Source organism: Stenella coeruleoalba (assembly GCF_951394435.1).
Source record: "Stenella coeruleoalba genome assembly, chromosome: 2".
In the NCBI taxonomy this organism is placed as follows: domain Eukaryota; kingdom Metazoa; phylum Chordata; class Mammalia; order Artiodactyla; family Delphinidae; genus Stenella; species Stenella coeruleoalba.
The window spans coordinates 101,118,976-101,140,372 of NC_137147.1; the positions used below are offsets into that span (position 1 = coordinate 101,118,976).

The 21,397-nt window shown below is 38.2% G+C and overlaps 1 protein-coding gene across 3 annotated transcripts in view; it reads right to left on the reverse strand.

Annotated features, from left to right (window-relative positions):
- The window catches only part of LOC307181555 (uncharacterized protein), a 312,309-nt gene that overhangs the window by 34,528 nt on the left and 256,384 nt on the right, over positions 1–21,397 (reverse strand). For 2 of the 3 annotated variants that reach the window (XR_013826947.1, XR_013826948.1), the window contains exons 5-6: positions 9,857–9,991; positions 253–306 (exon numbers count right to left, since the gene is read on the reverse strand). Coding sequence is in view for 1 of the 3 variants with exons in the window: in XM_079912082.1 (XP_079768208.1) it covers positions 9,873–9,991 (119 nt within the window). In the remaining 2 variants the exon portion in view is untranslated. Of the gene's footprint in view, positions 1–252; positions 307–9,584; positions 9,992–21,397 lie in introns of those variants that run through there. The other variant, XM_079912082.1, reaches the window with a different exon arrangement.

Consider the following 21,397-nt stretch of genomic DNA (forward strand, 5'->3'; position numbering starts at 1 on the left):
CAGTTCCTCTGTCACTCAGGAGTGCCACAGCTGCATGAAAAATGCCCATCATAATCTAATTCTCAGATCAAATTCCCATCTTCAATATATCCTTTAATAAGGCTTCCATTCTCCATCTTTTAGCCTTAATTACCGCTCCCTGTCTCCCTTGACAACCAAATTAAAAAGTACATGCTACAACTCCATAATGAAGACCATCATTATAATAATGCCTAAAAATCACAAACTACGCTACCGCAAATGCAGACTAACCTTGTCAAGGTGGATGTCTTCTGATAACCAGATTTTCTATGGATAGCTTCAGCACTGGAAGATAAGAAATACAATTATATAATCTTTTATTGATTTTTTCCCCCTTTTTCCTCCTTACTATTATGTACAATTACCTGAGCAGTTTTTAGATTGTTGAAGCTGGAAGTGGAAAATTTATAAAGATTCACCCAGAGCAGGATGTTTTAACTCTTGGTTGAATACAGGTAGTTTCTGCTGAAAAATAAAGCCATGGCAGTTTGTGTAGTGAAAAAACTTTTGATTTCAGCCTGGAGCCACCAGGGTCTGTGTATGGACTTCAGCTTGTGTGACTTTGTGAAGGTCAGAGGATCAACCAGCCTAAGAGTCTTTGTCTGTGAATATAAGCAGTTTAACTTATGGTACCTTTAGAGATACTTTTGACCCTATTGTTTTTGGGCGTATCACAGCAAAAACAGACAACTTCTGGTTTTAATTTGCAGTTTTCCACCATGATTACAAATTTTCCATTATGCTGTTTCTAATATTTTGTTGTCAAGGTATAGCTATAACCTCCATACCTCCCTCAGGAATTTCTGTGTATGAACTTACACATTTGGTCTGTGTTCTCCTTGTTAGTATTGAGGTTGATCTCAGGTTGGTAAAATTAGGCTGTCCCTCAGCTGCCTGACCTCTTCTTTCTACTGCCCATGACTCTTCTCTGATCAGAACCATTTTCCATTAACTCATCCATGTGATGGTGGTTGGAGGTAGCTGGTGGTGGTGGGTTATAGTGGCTGTTGGTTGTGGTTGTTAGTGATGATGGTGTTAACAGTGAGTGTTGCTTGTTGGTAGTGGATTGTGGTGGTTGGTGGCAGGGGTTATGAGCAGTGGTTGTTGTTGGTGGTGGTTGGTAGTTTTCAGTGGTTGATGGTGATAGTGGTGGTTAGTTGGTGGTGGTTATTGTTGGAGGTGGTGGTGGGTGATGGTGGTAATTGTTGGTGAATGGTGGTGGTTGTCTGTGGGTGATGGTAGTAGTGGTGAGTGGTTAGTAGTGGGTGGTGGTGGGTAGAAGTTGTCTGTGGTTAATGGTAACAGTGGTGGGGGGCATTGAGTGGTTGGTGGTGATGGCTGGTGTTAGCTATTGTTGGAGGTGACAGTGGGTGAAGGTGGTAATGGTTGGTGGTGAATGGTGGTGGTTGTCTGTGGGTGATGGTGGTTCGTGGATGTGGAGGTGGAGAAATTGCTGGCACTGCTGATACTGAGCCACATTGGAGGCCTTTGTATCCTCACATGACACTCTTGACTAAAACTACATGTTTCCTTTTATTACCACATTGCTTTTCTGGTTCCATTTCTCTCCATTTCCTCCTTAACTTCCTCTCCTGCATTTATCATGCTTACGGACTCTTGGACAGTTATACAGAAATGGAATCCAGGCTTCTGTAAGATTCAGTCACATCTTGCTGCTGTTTTGCATAATTTACAGCAAAGCTTCCAGCCTCAGTGAGTAGAGGGGTCTGAGGAAATACGTCTCAAGTATTTTTCAGCTTCTTACAGGGCTTCACAAATTGAAGTTCTCCTTACTACCTATATATATAACTACAGAGTTGGCTTTCTCCACCAGATGGAAAGTAAGGCAGTTTATTTTTATACTGCTTTGGGATATATGTAATATCACGTATTCATATATTGCAGTCATGCCTATGCTTGACTGAATTTTTCATTTTTAGTGCAGATATTGATCACCAGAAAGGCAGAGTTTGAGCAGAAGCTTCTGAAACTGTGAAGGGTATTTTCTAGAGTCACTTTGTCAAAAAGCTAACAGGTAGGTAAACATAATTCAATGGGAATGTGTTTATTTATCCAGAAAAGATCTGTGATGAGTTGAAGGGAAGTCAGTTCAGTACGAAGAAATACAAACCAAATGGCACTGTCAAATATTATTAGGGTGGGCTACAGTAACGACTCTGTGAGCAAAGATCATTTAAATAGTCCACCGACAGAGCAGTAGATTGGGGATTTAAAAAAATAGCAGTGTAATTGTTGATCATGGCTGTAGAAGTCAAGGACAGTTGAAGCAAATGTGTGAGGCAGTGTTTGGCAGGTAAGGGTATCCTGCAGGAAGGCCTGAACTCTAAACCTGGGAGCCTTTAATTACTGAGATGCCGGTATTGATTGGGACGACATCCGTGCAGAAAGGAAGGCCAGGAAGCACATCGTAAGAGAAGGGCAGGATTGTTTTCTTTAAGCAGTTTATTGAACTATCTACATGGTCTCAGGCGATTCCAACTCTAATCCTAGGAAACTGGAGGAACCTTGGGGAGTAAAAACACAATGAGACCTTGACTGATGAGAGGTTTCCCGGCTTAGATTCTGGCTTCCGTACCTAGCTGCCGTGGTATTAGATGAGGTGGCTGACATCTTCCTTGTTTAATTAGTTTAACAATGTAAGCATATTTCTACACAAAGCCCCACTGTACTCCAATGAGCACCACATCTTATGTCATTGCACAGGATCCAAAGAATATTTGCTTTTGTAAAACAAATAATAAGATAGGTTGGTCAGAAACAAAATTTGATATTTTTTCCTTCAATTGCAGTCATGTTCATTACTTTACCAATCATTAGTTCTTAAGTGCCAATTCTGTATTAATAAGCTAAGAGGACAGATACATTTCCTTATGTTACAGGGATGATGGACAATCAGGCAAACGGCATTGACAAGGGCTGACGGCGTGCTTGCTGTGTATCAGGAGCAGTTGTGTTTTTTTCTTTACCAGCCCATTTAAAGATAGCCACAACTTCACAAATAAGGAAAGTGAAACAGGATAACTAACAAAGTCACATATCTGAATATATGAAAGTAGGAAATATCTACCAGATAATTTTTTAAAGATTTAAATGGTAATTCCATCTTAATCCTCCACAAAACAAAATTTCACACCCAAACTTCATACAGGACTGAGATCTAATAACCTGTTATAGTAGCAATTCTATCAACACCAACTTGACTACTTCAGACTCAAAGACTGAAAAGTTAAGTTTCTTTTTCTTTTTTTTTTTTTTGGCCATGCCACACAGCTTGTGGGATCTTAGTTCCTTGACCAAGGATTGAACTCAGGCCCTTGGCAGTGAGAGTGCCGAGTCCTAACAGCTGGACCACCAGGAAATTCCCTAGGTATCTTAATTATTTTAACCAACACAATATAGGCTGAAAAGGTATGATCTGGACCCCTTAATGTCAGTTGCATTATAATAATCTAATTTCTACTTATTGGACTTCAATTTCCCAGGGTCTTATTCCAATCTGGTTGCTATAACAGAATTCCATGCATTGGGGGTGGGGGTTTACAAACAATAGACATTTAATTCTCACAGTTCTGGAGGCTGGAAATCCAGGATCAAGGCATCAGCAGATTCGGTGTCTGGTGAGACCACACTGCCTGGTTCATAGATGGCATCCTTGTCACTGGGGTCTCACATCGCAGAAGGGATGAGGGAGCTTCTTTGGTTTCTCTTATAAGGACACTATCCCATTATGGGGGCTCCACCCTCCTGACCCAATCACATCCCAAAGGCCCAACCTCTCAATACTATCATCTTTGGGGGTAAGAATTTGAACATATAAATTTTAGAGAGTGCATGGTCAGTAAAATTTTCCCTTCTTCCCTTCTAGGTTCTGTAGCTGATCTAATAATTAAATTAGCATAAGACAGATCAACAGGAGAAAGGCAAATGTCATACATATGGGAGCTCCATGAATGGATGAGACTCACAGGCTAGTTAGGCAGTTGAGGCTTCTATACCATCCTGAACTATGGAGAGGGAGTAGGGGTCTGGGGTTCAAAGAGGACGAGATGACAATTTTCAGAAGAAGAGCAGATGTTTGATAAACAAACGTTTGCCCTGTCACGGAGATGTCTTTCGGATATACAAGTTCTCTCTGGTAACAACTCTTCTGATACAGGCCCCCTATCCAAATTCTTCTGGACAGTTAAGGGAGAGCTAAAACATCCTGAGTCTGCTGGGTCTCAATTGCCTTCAGCTCAAAAGAATCCACATGCCAAATGGCACATTTTGGGGTGGCATGTTCTGCTACCTCTTGGTCCCACCTGTGCAAATTCCCAAAATTTAAAGGCAAGAGGCTGATTTAGTAGATTCCCCCATCTCATTGAACCATTCATTCTCCTCCTGACAAGAAATCAGTTTAGTTACACTCATTACGGAATGTGGTGATGCAGGTGGGCTCCCTGCATAGGCCTATTTTATGCAAGCAACTGGGTATTTAAAAAGGCATTTCTATGGAAACAACCATCAAAAAACAAGTAATAGTTACAGTAGACTATAATTCCAGTTTTCTAGTTCTGAATTCAGTCAGTCTAGAAAAGTTCTAGATGTTGGGCTAGAAGCGTCTTCAGATGGAGCGAGGACAGGCAGTGGCAATCTGACAGATTCCCTGGTTTGCAGCTGGAACATCTGTGATAGCCTCTGAGTGGCTACACAACAACAGACAGAAAACTGTCCATAAGGAGCTGAAGTGGTGATTTATCTGAAGTTGATATCAAGTTCAGTTTGCAGGGTTTCAGGAAAAGGGCAGTTTTAGTTCTCCATGATTCCAAGTCAAAAAGGTTGGGGAAAATCAGAAATGTTAGTTTGGAGAGCTGTAGCCAAATATTGGAGAAACTGAGAGAATTCAGCATCCAGTTAGTTTACAGATAGAAAACAAAACCACGAAGAATTAATAGCACTAGAATCTGACGTCCATAAAGATAATACTGAAATAATTTCTCTATAATCAACTTTCTATATTTCTCTATCGTTCTATAAAAGAGAAGACTACTTTGTTTGCAAATTAAGTCTAGGTTCAATAAACTTGGTCTGGTTATTTACATAGGTTCAGCAAGAAGAGTAATTAACCATATAAGCTCTTGGGTCTGCTTTGCTGGACGTTTTCACAAGGAATCACAGATTGGACTTTGTAAAAACCTCTGAGGCTAGAAAGCCGAGCCAAGGACCTGCCAACCCTATAGATTTGGGTAAATGTCTCTCTTCTTGTGGTCCCTTAAATATCCTGAAGTTCCTGGGCCTGCAAATAAGTGACCTGCCATATCATCTAGTAAAGCTGCTAGGAGCCCTATAAGCAAGGGGTTCCCATTTTTCCAAGGGGCTTTATTGGCTCCATAAGGTCAACCTTAGTTCCTTAAAGCTGTTGAGCATACTAGAGTCTATGCGTGTCTTTCTCAGATATGACATTCCAGTCAAACCTTGGTAACAAGAGATTTACTTAACCTGAGAAAACAAAAGAATCAACAATGGTTCAAACAAAAAAGTCATAAAAGTTATAATCATCCTCATCAACTCATTCAGTCCCATGAAATTCTTGTTCACCTTGATCTTTTGTTAGCAGTTTTATGAAGCAATATTCCAAGGAAATTTTGTTCTTTTAGCAGATGAGGTTTGTTTATACAAGTACACTATTGATAAAGATTATTTTTAGGATCGCTAATAATCTCATTAGATTTTAGCTAGCTTGACCACACAAGAGAAATCCCTCCTTCCTAACTTTCTATATCCATTTAGTTTATCCTTTGTGTTTCTCACTCTGGAAAAATAACAAAAACAAACAAACAAAATTTCAGCCATTATACTTCTTGTTCCTTTAACAACACATCTCTATAACTCATACCTTTTCTTCTTAGTCAAGAACGCAACCTACAGTCTTCACATAGAGAGTTGTTTCCCTTATTTCTAGGGGGTTTAATCATATATATTAGAATTCTTAACTCTTAAAATCTTAATTTCTAGTTAAAACTAAGTCAGCAATAGTGAACTGTTACAGGCCACATTATGTAGACTGGCAAATGTATGAATATAGTTCATAATTTCTAGAAGCATATGCTTACATAGTACAATTTTAATGTAGCCCAAGACAGGATTACTGACAGATCCAAATATGTTGCCAAAATGGATAACCATTAACTACTGAACATAGGTTTAAGTAATTGAGGAACGATCTAGATAGTCGATGAATTTCCATCATATAACTTAGGAAAAGTTTAAGAATGTAAATTACCAAAAAATTTGATAAACTATGTAAGCAGACATACCATAAAACATGGTATGTATTGAAATGTTCTTTTGTAAACTTGTATCCCACTTATATCAATTTAATTCACTTAACCACATTTAGATTAGTTATGAAACTTCATGAGGCATTCAGCTATCGTCTACGTTATTTTTCTCGCTGACAAATTTTGTAAAAAAAACAAAAACAAAAAAAACCAACATGAGCTTATTTGACTAATAAACCCAGGTAGAATAAAGTTGTATGTCTGTATTATATTTAACATTGATAACTCTGAAGACATGTCTGTTTAAATTAAACCAATAATAAACTAGACTTCATTTACCAAATATTATCCAGATCATGTGAACTTAGAAAGCATTTACACTATTTTCTATTATATTTCTGAGAATTTAGAAATAATTGCATAGCACTTTTTTCATTATGCCAATTAAATAGAGCTATTTTACAAATTTTTTTTTGCAATACCATCTGAACATAGAAAAATATCACATATCAATAAGATACATCCGTAGCCATACATAAACATGTAGACACAAGCAGAGACTCTGTAGCTTCTGTCACAAAATTTTAGCCATGAATCAGGTACAAAAGTGTAGAACTCACTAGTTTATAAAAATGAATGCAAATTGTTTCTTACTAATATTTGTGAAGATGACTTATCAAGGACAAACACAAATCTTAATATTCTTCCCAAGTATTAGTGAAAATCTTTAGCTGTACTATATTTGGAAAGGGAACTTCTACAGCAGTCTGTATTGTAAAGTCTTTTTCTCTTTTTGTTCTTTGGTCTTAAAGGAGTGTGGGCAGCTTTTTAGTTACCTTCTGAGGTGTTTATATTTCAGACGTGGTAAGATTTACATCTTCAAGGAAAAGAAAAAAATGAAAGTTTTCTACTAGGAGTTTTGGCATATATTCCTCTATTATCAGAAGTCCAGGGTAGTTAACTATTTAAATTTTTCCTTTTTTCTTTCTTTACACTTAAGAGAAGGACAGTCCTGTTTCCAAATCCTGATCTTTTATAATACCTACAAGCACTTTGAGATTAACAGGTGAAATCTGGGGGATGGTAAAGACAGGTGGACTTTGAATTCTTTCTAGAGCTGCATTTCTGGATTTGCCAAGATTTGTGAGCTAAGAACAGTTGCTTTTAATTCCTTAAAGAATTAGGTTGCAGCCTGAATATCAAGATGTTGATCCACCTATCCACCCACCTACATCATCTTCAATTTGTTTCTCTTTATCAGGGAGAAGATTTCTAAACAAAGTGGAAATAAAAAATTTCTATGTTCTGGAGCTTCAGGGTTTGTAGTATGGCTTTTAAAAGTCTGTAAAGGCCTTCAAATATTTTCCTTTTTCTCCCCTCTGGGTATACAATTCAATCTTTGATCAATTGTCTCTGTAAGCCCCTGAACATCAACAAACAGCTGATCCATTTCCTCATCATCTTTAGGAGGACCTGGGAGAAATTCTCATCATTTGTCTCCTTTGTAAGTTTTTTTTTCAGGGAACTGTCTGGCTTGTCTGTTAACACAGTATAATTACGGATGGAAGAACATCCCTTAGCAGCTAATCAAGATTCCCTGTGAGTGGGGCTGTGAATGTCCAGTGAGTGGGGCTGTGAATGTCCAGGAACTTCTGACAGTGGAGGTAAAAGGGCTTTATAATTTAAAAGACCTGCTGTCCATGGGATGTGAATTCTTTGTGGTGGGCGTCCAGGCTACACCTGCAAAGGACATTGTACAGGAAGACCTGAAGCTGGAAAAGCCTGATTACAGAGCCCTGGAAAGTAGGAAGAATCGTAAGGAACAGCAGTGTGAGCTCTACACCTGTCCTGTTACTTCTGCTCAATTCACTCCTGGCTTTCAGCATTTACATGAGTAACCTGTACACCCCAAGACTGGAGAACAGGCCAGAGTGCTCTCCATGAATCTTGTGAGAAAAGGGAAGTTAAAATAGGCAGCTGGGTGTTTTCTGGGGAAGGCAGAGGAACTTGGGGAGCTAAGGGAATTTTCTGAAGAGCTGGGGCCACATTTTAAGAATTTATGTCAGATGGAACAAAAATTGAAGTCCACAAGTCTGATCTCTGTTTTTTCATTTTGTTAAGGGAGCCCTAAGGCTGTTATACTTCTGTATCCATTTTATTTTTTTAAATAAATTTATTTATTAATTTTTCAGTTTTTGGCTGTTTTGGGTCTTCATTGCTGAGTATGGGCTTTCTCTAGTTGCGGCGAGTGGGAGCTATTCTTCGTTGCAGTGTGCGGGCTTCCCATTGTGGTGGCTTCTCTTGTTGCAGACCACAGGCCCTAGGCACGCAGGCTTCAGTAGTTGTGGCACGTGGGCTCAGTAGTTGTGGCTCACGGGCTCTAGAGCGCAGGCTCAGTAGTTGTGGTGCACGGGCTTAGTTGCTCCACAGTATGTGGGATCTTCCCGGACCAGGGCTCGAACCTGTGTCCCTTGCATTAGCAGGCAGATTCTTAACCACTGCGCCACCAGGGAAGTCCCTGAGTCCTTTTTAAATTTGTCTTTCCATAGCTACCAATAAGACAGTTGTTTAGGATAAGAGCACTCTAATTTTTTTTCAAATATATAAGTTTTTCCAATTCGAAGGCTCCATTGTCTGGCCACTGATGAATAGGATCTTATGTTAGTCTGTCTCAATAGTGGCTCAAACCAATAAGCCGATTCATGGCTTAAACATGGACACGCAAAGGGCCCCAAGAGAGGCAGCCTGACAAGACCCAGAAGTGCACTCCCAGGGTGAGCCTCAAAGAGACCTTTGCGATCACAGACGGTAATGACAGTATAGTGAAAATGGTGTCTGGTTTCCCACAAGAAAGCGAGACACCTCCATTCACGGACCCACTAACCTGCAACACCAGGCAGGTGCTACTGCAATGAGACTTTTACAACTCTGACAATACAAAGGTTGAGAAGGACAAAGGCCTGTTTGGGCCTGGGACCCCTTGTGACAAACTCCCTTGAGAGTGGGCACAGTCGGACAAAGACTGCTGCTTGTGACTTTGTGTCAGGAACCCCAGCCTATTTAACGGGGCACCAAATGCAGGCAGGTACTTTGCACCTTCCGGCTGGTGGAAACCAGAGAATCTTTCACTGGTCACAAAGCCAAGCTGTCAGGACATAGAACAAGATGAAAGGTCCCTGGTTTTTACACAGGGACCCACAGCAAAGTCTGTGTAAAGAGACGTGGGCCCGGGGAGAGCAGTGAACTCACCAGTGTTTGAGGCTGACTTGAACAAAGGCGTATGGGACCTGCATTCTACCCTATGGCTCACCCTCCTATGACAAAGGACACAAAGGACAGCAATAAAGGAAAACAATGACCCTCTCTGGGAAGAAAGGGATCAATAGAAAACAAGAGTATTCATAACAAATCTTTACCAGAGTCGCTATACCCAAGGCACTACTCCACAAAAATAATCTAAATTTAGGGAAAAAAACAAAAAAAGACTCACCATTCTTACTTCCAGCAGCCCCTGCAGGCAGAGACCTGGAAGAGGGTGTGGTAAGAATTCTTACCTTCTCCGGACTCTTCTCAGAGGTTCCAGGCTCTCTCAGTTGCAGCCCCTGCCCCGCACGTCGGCAGCATCCGTCCAGTGGAGAGACCTCCACAGGTCACTAGACCTGTCCCTTCTCCCCTTCTGGGCTGTTTGGCTGGAATAGTAATTAGATGGACATAAGACAGATTAGCAGGAAAAAAAGTACCACATGTACAGAAACCCCAGCAAAATATGGGACTCCCAGAAAAAGTGAGGCTTATATACCATCCTGAGCTAATGAGAATGGGGCAGGCACCTGGGGCTTCAAAGGGGAGGAAGACAGTTTATGAGAGCTGACAAGAGATTTTGGTAAACATGTATTTGCCCTGCCATGCAGACAAGTCTCGCTGATGTAAAAAGTTATCTCTGGTAACAGCTCTACTTCACGGTACAGGCCCCAGGTCTAAGTGCTTTTTGGCAGTTAAAGGAGAGGTAAAAAGCTTTTCCTGAGTCTGCTGGGTCTCAGCTGCTTTTGGCTCAAAAGAATCCGAATGCCAAGATAGCACATTTTGGGGTGGTATATTCTGCTCCCCCTTGGGGGACACAAAACAGTCTGTCCATAGCATCCCGTATACGGAAAACCGGCAGCAGTGTTGGCATCCGCCACCTCCTAATGCAATCCATGCATTGGGAGTCAAGATCTGAATTTGTTGGGCGGGGGGGCACATTCCATCTACAGCATTTATATTTTTAGATAGTCTGTTTCATACCACAATCCTGCTTAGGGCTGACACTAAAAATAATGACAGTAACAAAACATTTACCTTACTTGTCAGCAAAAATTAACCATTATCTACTATGTCTCAAGCACTCTTAGAAGGCTTTAATTCAGAAAGACAAGACTTGGTCATTTGGAATATGTGACAAACAACACAAAGTGACTCATTTTGGATCTCTCACTGTGGATCATGTCTGCACCTGAGAGGAATCCATAAACAGGGGTGTGAGAGCAGTGCTGGGGGCATCTTGGTCATTTCAGAAGAAGAAGGTGCTCAAAAATGTGATCTATTTTGCGAGTTCCACCAAAAATCATCTCAGCATCAGAAGAAAAATAGCACCCTGCCAGTTTCCTCCATGATTCCAGGCATTAAAAGGAGTGTCCTGCAGAGTTTACAGATGCATTTCACAGAGTTAGAGCCCTGGCTTCTAATCCAGGCTCCAGCATCCTCAGTGTGATTCATAGCCCCTCTGGATCCAACTTCTTCCATCTAAAAGTTTTGGAAAACAGAGTGTAATAGTCTCTTAACTCCTAGTCACAATCAATAGGAAAAACTCTTAGCACAATGCCTGTTGAAAGAACACTGATAAGTCTTAGCTATTATAAGGGGGAGTCTATTGGTTAGGAACCCAGACTTAGACGAGACTCAGGTCCATATTTTGGGTGTGCCCTAGACAACCTGTGAGGTGATGAGCATGTAACTTCCATCTTCTGTCTCCGTACTTCAAGTTCCTTAATTTATACATTAATTTATAAAACAGATGATAATGAAACCTACATCATAGAGACACTATGAGAATTGTGTTAATATTTGAGAAGCCCTGAGAATAGTGTCTGGCATGTGATAAGCAGTTTTAAGTACAGTTTAAATATACTGTTGTAATTTGAAGGAATCCATCTGGAAGGAAGGTCCAGGGTGTCTAGATCTTATAGGACGTCAACAACTATACAAAGGAGAGAGGGAACTTAGAAACTACCATCCCAACCTTATAGGTTAGTCAGGGTAAGAACATTTATTTTAGGGAGAGAAATAAAATGTGTATGAAGGTGTAGTGAGGGTGAAATTCAGAATAACTGTATTCTCAAAGTTGAAAATCCTAGAGTAAGTGAATGCACCTCAGTGTGAGTAAATGCAACTCTAGACTTTTTAAAAGGCTGCAAACATGCTAGGAAGTGTATAAGACAAGTCACTTATTCATAAATGGTGTGCATCTCATTCATTACAAGATTGAGAAACAATTGGCCAGTACACAAAATAAAATCACATTTCTGGAATTACCTGAAATGAAGTAAAAACTCTCTATATAAATATATTCAATATCAAATCAATTAAATAGTGGAAATTCTAGATGAATAAAATTGGAACTTAATTTATGGTATGCTTTTAAGATTGAAATCTAGAAAGTGACTTAAATTATTTTAATAAAAGTTATTTGATGGAAAAAGGGGAAATGTATGAAGTAATGCTATATGAAATAAAAAGAATCCAAAATCATTTTGCAAACATGTAAAGGGTTTAAATTCATAGGCAAGAAGGAAAAATAGATATCCCAAGACGTCATAGCCTCATAATTGCCATTTGCTTTTGTCCTGCCTCTCGTCTCCCTTTTGTTAAATTTAAATTCAATTAAATTTTAATTTTTAAATAGATATTTAACATTTGATAACATTTAAAATACTGAGATATGCTTGTTATAGCAAGCTCATATAATGCCTGCTCATGGTCATTGATCTTTTCTCCTGATCGTGACTTAATGTCTTTTAATACAGAATTTCCTATGTTTTTGTTTTGAAGCATATAGATTAGGTTTTCTGTTGTTTTCCCATAAATCATAACCCATTCTCTGAAGAGACATGAACTACAGGTCTTGGGTAGAGTGTTAACAGCAAGTAAGTCCATCAGAAGAAGAATGTATATCATCAATTTGGCTTTTCTCTAACAGAAATAATTCTGACCACAATTTAATAAAAGGATAAGTTAAGCAAAATATGCATTTAAAATCCAAATCTTTAAACTCATTTCTAATTGGGTTTAAGGGAAATTTTACAAATAACATGAACAATTCCACTAAATTGTAAAATAATATAAAAATTAGGGAAGAATTTAAAACTCACAAAAATAATCTAAAAATTATAATTAAACTCCGATTTAGTAAAATTAACGGAATATGATATGAATAAAAGTACTTTCTTATAAAATGTCAGAAAGAATTTTTTAGAAAGCAATACCATTTACAAAAGAAAACAATGTACCTCTGAAATATTCTCAAAAGTATATAGTAAACTGTCAGACTATGCCAACATTTTATTGAATTATATTAAAGTAGACTTAAAGGAAAGACATAATATTTTAATAAGAATACAGGACAGTCATTTTTCTAATTTATAGATTCAATATATTTCCATGAAAATCTCAAATGAACTTTCAAAGAACTCAGCTAGCTCATATGAAAGTTTAGGTGGAAGGGTAAATATTCATGAACAGCAAAGACACTTCTGAAGAGTGTGGATGCTGGAGAAAACATTTTCTAACATATCAAAACACTTTGAATCTATAGCCGTGAAGATGGTATAGCAGAAGAGAAAAACTGAAAACAGAACAGACTACACCAGAACTTGTCCACGAAGACTAAGACAGGGCGCTATTGGGCTCAGTAAAGGGTGGACTATATTATAATTGATGTCAGGACAGGTAGTTATCCATGCTAGAGCATTCAAGTGGGTATCAATTTTAAACTATTTCAAAAACCACCATCACAGAGATTAAAAGGATATATAAAGTATTCAAAACTTCCCTTTCATAGGAGTATAAAGAGTATTGGTCATGACCACTGAGAATAGAAAAAGTTCTATAATAGCACCCCAAATGCACTAACCATAATACAGAAGATTGAAATATTAAAATACATTAAAGAACCCCTCTTTACCCACAGAGATAAAAAAGTGAAAACATGAGCTAATAACTGGGAAAATATATTTTCACATTTTCAAAGACATACTAACTAGAAGATATAAGGAATGTACATATAGCAGTATGAAAGACCAAACATAGAAGGCAAAATACCCAAATGTTTACAAAATAATACACGAAGCAATGTATGAAAGTATGTTTAACTTTTCTTATAATGGAAAGTTCAAAATAAGATAAGAGTAATACACTTTTTACAATGACTAATTTGGCAAGAATAGTAAAGTATGACCATACTCACTATAGGTGAGAAAAAAGAACCAACTGAAATTCTTAAAAGCTATTGGTGTAGAAGCTGACAACACTCTGGAAAATAATCTGGAGTCATTTCAAACTTGAACATGCACACATATTCCCTAGCAATGCAGCACACTCCCAGAGAAAGGTCACACACAAGCACAGCAAAATAATCTCAGGAATGCTTGCAGCAATGCTGTTGATAACAGCCAGAGACTGTACACAGTGGAAACATCTATTAACGGGAAATGGATAAATAAAATATGGCATATTCACATGATAGAATATTATACAGCAGTGGAAGTAAATGAACTACAGCTATATAGAGAAAGGAGCTAAATCTCACAAGGTGGCATGGAGTGGAAAATAAAAATTCAAGACACATAGCATAATGCTATTTATATAAGGTCAAAAGTACAAAACGAAACAATATGATGTGTAGGAATACATACTTTGATAAAACTAAAGAACAAAGGAAAGAAACAGAATCCAGGAGAGTGGTTTCCCCTCTAAGTCAGGCAGGAGGATGGGTTTTCGGAGGAGTACACCGTAGCTTACATGAGATTGCTAATATGTTACTTCTCAAATTGTATGTTGAGTTCATGAGCATTAACTCTATTATGCTTCATAACTTAGTCTGTATTCTCAAATACATAAAGCCTTACATTTTATACATTTACAAAATAAATCCTGATGTATCAATAATAAAATTGTAAGTAATTATCTTTTACCGTCTGAATGTAAAAACTAACAAGAAAAATAAGTTACCAGAAGTGTTTCTGAGTATAAATGGAAGTAATCCCGACTGTATATTCATTAAAACAAAGTTCTGATATATTAGTCTCGAGATGAGTGATCTGAAAGGTCAAGATGCTAAGATACGCTCTCATTATGAAAAGAAAGTCTTCAAAGTGAACTAATCAAGGCTTCTCAAATTATGACAGGGATTAAAACCTTGACACAAATGTGTTTTGACAGTAGTCAAGGGATTCAGAATAAGAGTCTATAATCAACTAACTCCAAAAAAGGAGTCACCATCAGAAATACTTTGTACAAGAAACACAAGCAAGGGCCCTCAAAACTAAGGCAGATGAGAACGAGCCTTGCAAGACATCTAAATCTGATTTGGGGAAAGGAAACCTGAAGTTAGTAAGTTAACACCTAGAAGTACAGGGAATTCCATGTGTGCTTACACAGAATTTTTAATCTTACGATCCTACAGCCCACAGAAGCTTAACCACAGGAAGACAGAGAAGGCCTTTATTAGGCCACAGTGCCCAAAAGCACAAAATGCTTACCAAAGACCAACACTGCAACACAGTTATGTTTCAAACAACCACAAACCCACAATTTCAGAGGACATGCTGCTGCTACTATACTTAGGCTACAAACCTTTTCTTGCCTAACAAGATACCTTATAGTCTGTTTAGATAAAATTAGACATTTCAGTAGACATTTGAGAGAACTGTGCAATAATTCACCTAACAATTGAAGGATTATAGTACAGCCTAAGACTTAACCAATTCTAATTGAAAAGACCTAACATCCTTTCTTTATAGGTTTTTTAAAAATTGATAACTCCTCAAACATACTTTTACAGCATTTCAGCCTTCCGAGGGAATGATGGCAAAAATGCCTACCAACAAACATAAAGGGATATTATCCCATATTATACATACATACCTACATTCAAACACATTAATATTTATATATGGATGTGGGTACACAAAATTCAAATGTATTTGGGTTAATGAATGTACGCACACAAATGAGATTCTATTAGTCAAATATCTACTGAGAAAACTCAGCATAGATATTATTACAACTTACATACTTAGTACTTTGAATAAGCAACTTACTGTATTTTATTAAGTAAAGGACAATAATGGGTTAAGACAGTGGAAACAGATTCACTGTATCTAAGAAATTCTCTTCCCAAATCTTGCATACTAAAGCCATTTAAAATAAAAATCTAAATCTTCAAAGATGGGAACAGAAGAGCAGAAACCCTTAAGCCAATATTAAATCTGGAAACTAGATGGACAAAGAGAAACTCACTTAGCAGACCCAACGAGGCACCTATAAGCCTATGGTGAGGAAAACAAAACCACCCCGATTTAAATGCAGACTCCCCTGAGCAGCTCAGGAGCAGCACCCATACTGCTGGAATCGGGGATGAAGGACTAAACGAAAGAGGTAAACTAGGGTGGTTAATTTTATGTGTCACCTTGGCTGGCCACCAGGTCCCAGAACATTTGGTCAAACATGACTCCAAATGTGTCTATGAGGGTGTCTCTGGAGGCAGTGAACATTCAAATCAGTAGACTGAGTAAAGTTGATCACCCTCCATAACGGGGGTGGTACCACTCCACTAAGGTGAAGGTCTGAACAAGAAGACTGTCCCCTGAGTAAGGGGATTCCTCCTGCCCGGGTGCCTTTTTGAACTGAGACATGGGCTCCTCTCCTGCCTGGGGACTCAAACCAAAACATCCGCCCTTTCTGGGTCTTGAGACTGCTGGCCTTAGGAACGAACTAAACCATGGGCTCCTTGACTCTATTTCCTTACTGCATGTCTTGGGACTTCTCAGCTTCCATATGGTGAGCCAATTCTTTGTAAGTAATCTCTACTTCTATTTACACACATCCTGTTGTTCTGTTTCTCTGGAGAGCCCTAATATAAGTGCATGGGATCTTCTTGAGAAGCAATTCAATCCACAGATTGTTTTCCTCATCTCCAGGCTCTCAGGTGACTGTCCTTCCTCCAGTTCACTCAGAAGCCTGCAGGTTTATCCTGGGTGGAGGGTAATGGGTTCTCAGGACTGGGAAACATCAGATACACTTGAGGGCATGGCTCTCATTCTCCAAACACAAGAAGTAGGTCCACTGCGCTCCACTGGAGGCTGCCCCCAAGCAGTCTTTCAAAACTTGGTTCACAGAGCACTGTTAGATGGATCCCTACCTTTTGGGAAGAGATTTGATGACCCTTTTATGAAGCACCTGAGCTAAGCAAAAAGAAAGATATAGACAGAAGGTTGTATGCTCCACAACAAACGTTTTAGCCACTAGATCATCTTGAGATCAAGCTCAATATTGACAAATCCCATCTTCTCAGAACTTCCAAAGAGTTTATTACATTGTTTTCATTTATAAACAGATAATCAACAGACTGATATCTGAGGAAAGTCTATGACATGAAATAAGAGGTTTTAGAAATCAGAAAACTAGTAAACAACTCGGAGATTACACAAGGAGGAAAACATTCAAATATATTATCATTAAGATTTCCAGAGTAATAGAAGTTACTGTATACATGAGACAAGGACAGTGCTTCTCATAAAAAACATGCTGAAAAAAGCTTTTGATAAATATCTCAGTTATAATTAAACCTCAATAGAAAAACTGAAAAATACAGATGAACTCTTCTAGAAAGTAGAAAAACATGGATAGCACCAAAGATAGGAAACTTGAAGGCCCAAACCTAAGAGTCCAACATATGAATGATATTGGAAGTTTCTGAGAAAAATTTAAGAGAAGGGGGAGGGAATCAATAATCCAGAAAGAATCCCAAGAATGAAAAATCATTTTCTAAGTCAAAAGGGCCCACTCAAGTAACAATTCAATGGATAAGACTACACACCCCACACTACGACGCCTCTAGTCTTATTTAAAAGATAGTAATTAGAACATCTTAACATTTCTCAATAGCAACATTAGAAGCTAGAAAACACTGAAATTATTTCATACACTGAAGGATAATTTTAGACTTAGAATTCTATTCCCAAATTATTACTCAAATGAGGAATAAAGGCACCATTATTTTTTATTTTAAAAACAAAACCTTATCATATTATATTATTCCTCATACATTTTTTTGTCAAAAGCTACCTGAGGACGTGCTTCACCAAAACAAGGGCATAAATCAAGAAAGAAAGATACAAGGTTCACAGAAAATACAGGAAGGAGGCAAAGAGAAAACCAAGATGATGGTGAAGGAAATTCTGATGACTACCATGGGTGAAATGCAGAGGGCAACTTACTCCAAATCGGAATAAGATCAAAAATCTTTGGCCAGGAATATGGCAGTGACTTTCTTCCAAAACTATGTTTCCTTCCAATGACAACTGGAAATTATAGGATCATTACTTTGATCAGAGATCTTTGGACTGAAGATCTTTTGGATCTTTCAGTGGTTACCCTGAAACTTGGTGTTCTTTTGTGAGTCAACTTCTTGGTAAGAGCATTCTGATTTCCATGGAATATAGAAGAAAATGCAAATATGCCCAAATAAGATTAAACTCTGCTCTCTCTATATATAATCTCTCTGAAAGGATATAATAACATGATATTGATTATCTCTAGAGAGGAAAACTGAGTGGTTGCTGGAATAGGTTATGAAGCAGAATTACGTTTTTATGCCTTTCTTACTTCTTTTGAATTTTCATCATAAATGTGATTTATTCAAATTGAATAAAATACATTTTCTAAAGACATTAGCAGCAAATGCCAATACAATTTGAGCCAGCAATTTTACTTCTAGGATTCAGTGATCTATTTAGAAAGTTTTTCATTGCAGTATTGAGCTAGAAAGTTATCAGAAATGATCCAAATGCTGGTTATCAAGAGACTAGAAAAGAAGTGATAGGTGGTAGATAAAACTCTTTACAAACACAAAAGTGTGAATAACCTAGTTAGGTACTGATAGAATATTTTCTAATATTCCTTGTTAAGTTAAAGAAGAGCAAAGTTAAGAATGCATAACATGCTACCATTTGTGTAAAAAGAAAAGATTAAGTTTTATATATTTATTGCTTAGATATGCATAAAATGCATGTGAAAGGATAGGAGATAACTGCTACTGAAAACATCAGTTCCATCTAGAAAAGAGAAATTCTGCTAAGAGAACATGGATGGTAAGGAGTTTTGCTGCATTTCTTCCTGTATTTTTTACATTTTGAACATGTGCTGTATCACCCCAAAGTTTACTTTATAGGGTCAAGTAGAATAAGAAATGATTGGAAAAATCAAATGAAGATGAGTGATCTAAGGAAGAATATACTGTATACAGAATTTACGTTTTCAAAGAGGTGGTGTTATTTAAGATGGACTTGAAGGAGGTATGTTCTGGAAGAGTCTCTTTCTCTATTTGAATGAAAGGGAGAAACTGGTCAGGATTCTAAACCTTCAGGCAGAGAAAAACCCTTAAGTACACGGAGATGAGTCTCTATGGAGCACATTAACAGTGGATATTCCAGGATGACTAGAGAATAGGGAATATAGAAGAAATTAGAATAAAGCTGAGCATTTACATTGCACAACTGGTACTGAGCGCTTGGCATTTCCTTATGAATGGCTGGAATGTAAATGAAAGTTTGAGACTAAAAGGGACCCAAACGATAAGTCCAGAAATTGCATTATTTACAATCATTCATAATTTTAAACTTTCCAAATGTGGTTTATTTTATGGAAGGATTTGTTAGACTATTAATGACATCCTATATATTAATTTACTATTATATATTTATTTTTTATGGTATCTTGCTTAGAGTTTGTTGACCAACTGCATGGACTGTCATGTGCGCACGTTTGTGTGTGTGTGTGTGTCATAAAAGTTAGGACACCTCAGTTTGTCCAAACCTTTGACATCAGTGTGGCCATGACGATGCACACCAGGTGTGTCCCCTGACATCCTCCACCCACTCTTGACAGCACTTTAAAAGATAACTAGTTCTGGCTCATGGACTCTGAAAACAGTTCAAATTACATAAATACTTTTAGTTATTAAGTCATTTGAAAATATTAGGCATTGAGTTAATATCTACAGTGTTGAAATACTAAATCCATAAAAATTCATATCTGCAAACAAAACTGTATTAAGCAGAGTAAATGAATTTACCTATGAGGTAAAGTAAGCAATGTATGCAGTCCCTTCCAGATTGTTAAGATAATCTCTGATTGCCATTTAATGCATTTATTAATCAGCTATTTTGCAAGATTCTGGGCATAAGAATAAATAAAAAGTAGCTCCTACTTTTTTTTTTTTTTTTTTTTTTTGCGGTACGCGGGCCTCTCCCATTGCGGAGCACAGGCTCCGGACGCACAGGTCCAGCGGCCATGGCCCACGGGCCCAGCCGCTCCGCGGCATGTGGGATCCTCCCGGACCAGGGCACGAACCCATGTCCCCCGCATCGGCAGGCGGACCCCCAACCACTGCGCCACCAGGGAAGCCCCAGTAGCTCCTACTTTTAGGAAGGGCACCTACAGACAAAAAGCGATGGCAAAAAATATTCCAAAAGAAAACTAGAGTAGCTATGCTTTACCAGACAATATAGACTAAAAGACTAGTGAGACAAAGAAGGTCATTACATAATGACAAAGGGGTCAATCTAACAAGAGGATATAACATTTGTCAATATTTATGCGCTCAACATAGGATCACCTAAATATAAAGCAAGTAGTAAACAGACTAAAGAGAAAAGTACGGCAATAATGGTAGGGAACTTTAACACCCCACTTATATTAATAAACAGGTCATCCAGACAGAAAATCAATAAGGAAACATTGGACTTAAAGAATATGCTAGGCTAGGGCTTCCCTGAGGGTGCAGTGGTTGAGAGTCCGCCTGCCGATGCAGGGGACACAGGTTCGTGCCCCCGTCCGGGAAGATCCCACATGCTGCAGAGCGGCTAGGCCCGTGAGCCATGGCCGCTGAGCCTGTGCGTCCGGAGCCTGTGCTCCGCAATGGGAGAGGCCACAACAGTGAGAGGCCCGCATAACGCAAAAAAAAAAAAAAAAAAAAAAAAAAAAAAAAAATTGAGGTATGAGGCACATAAGTAAATGGAGAAACAGCCCGAGAAAATTAAAGTGAGTTGAAAACTGGTCATTAATGATCCGGGGGAACATAGCCCAGAGTGCTCCCCAGTCAGGATGGTGGAACCCACAGTTGTGCTGGGGGCGGAGTCAGTCTTCTATTTTGCTGTGTTGTTTTCTCAGACTTAACTTATTCTAGCGCAAAGCCTAATTTCTCTGTGCCCACAAAATGCACCAACAATACGAGGACTGTCATCAAATGGATTGTGGTTGCACCACTGTTAGCACCAGTTCAGACAAATCATGTCTTATTCAAAGTGTAAAAATCACCCTTAATATATAATACATGAGTACCTGCAAAATAATTTGTTAATTAAAACAAGGTCTTGGTAATTGTCTAAGTAAATTCATTTTGAACAAGTGGAATATCATACCATAAGAATTCATAGGCATCTGAGAAAGTAAGATTTCTCCTAAGTGTTTTAAGCTTTTGTGATGGTTCTATTGCTTATAATTCTGAAAGTATGAAAGCAAATAACTTAAAGGTCAATGAAAAACCCCTTGAGATATATTAGGAAGCTCAAAGGGGGGGAAAAGTCTTGTAGAATAGTATCATTACTCAAAAAATAGTATCAGTATACAATGACATTAGCATCTATACATTGTGCAAAAACAAGACTGAACATGGAAAAAAATTCAATATAAGATCAGTGGGAAATGTTTTACTCAAGAAAACGTGAATGCAAATCATGTTCCTCCTTCCAGGATGCACTCATCCTTCCTATCACCCC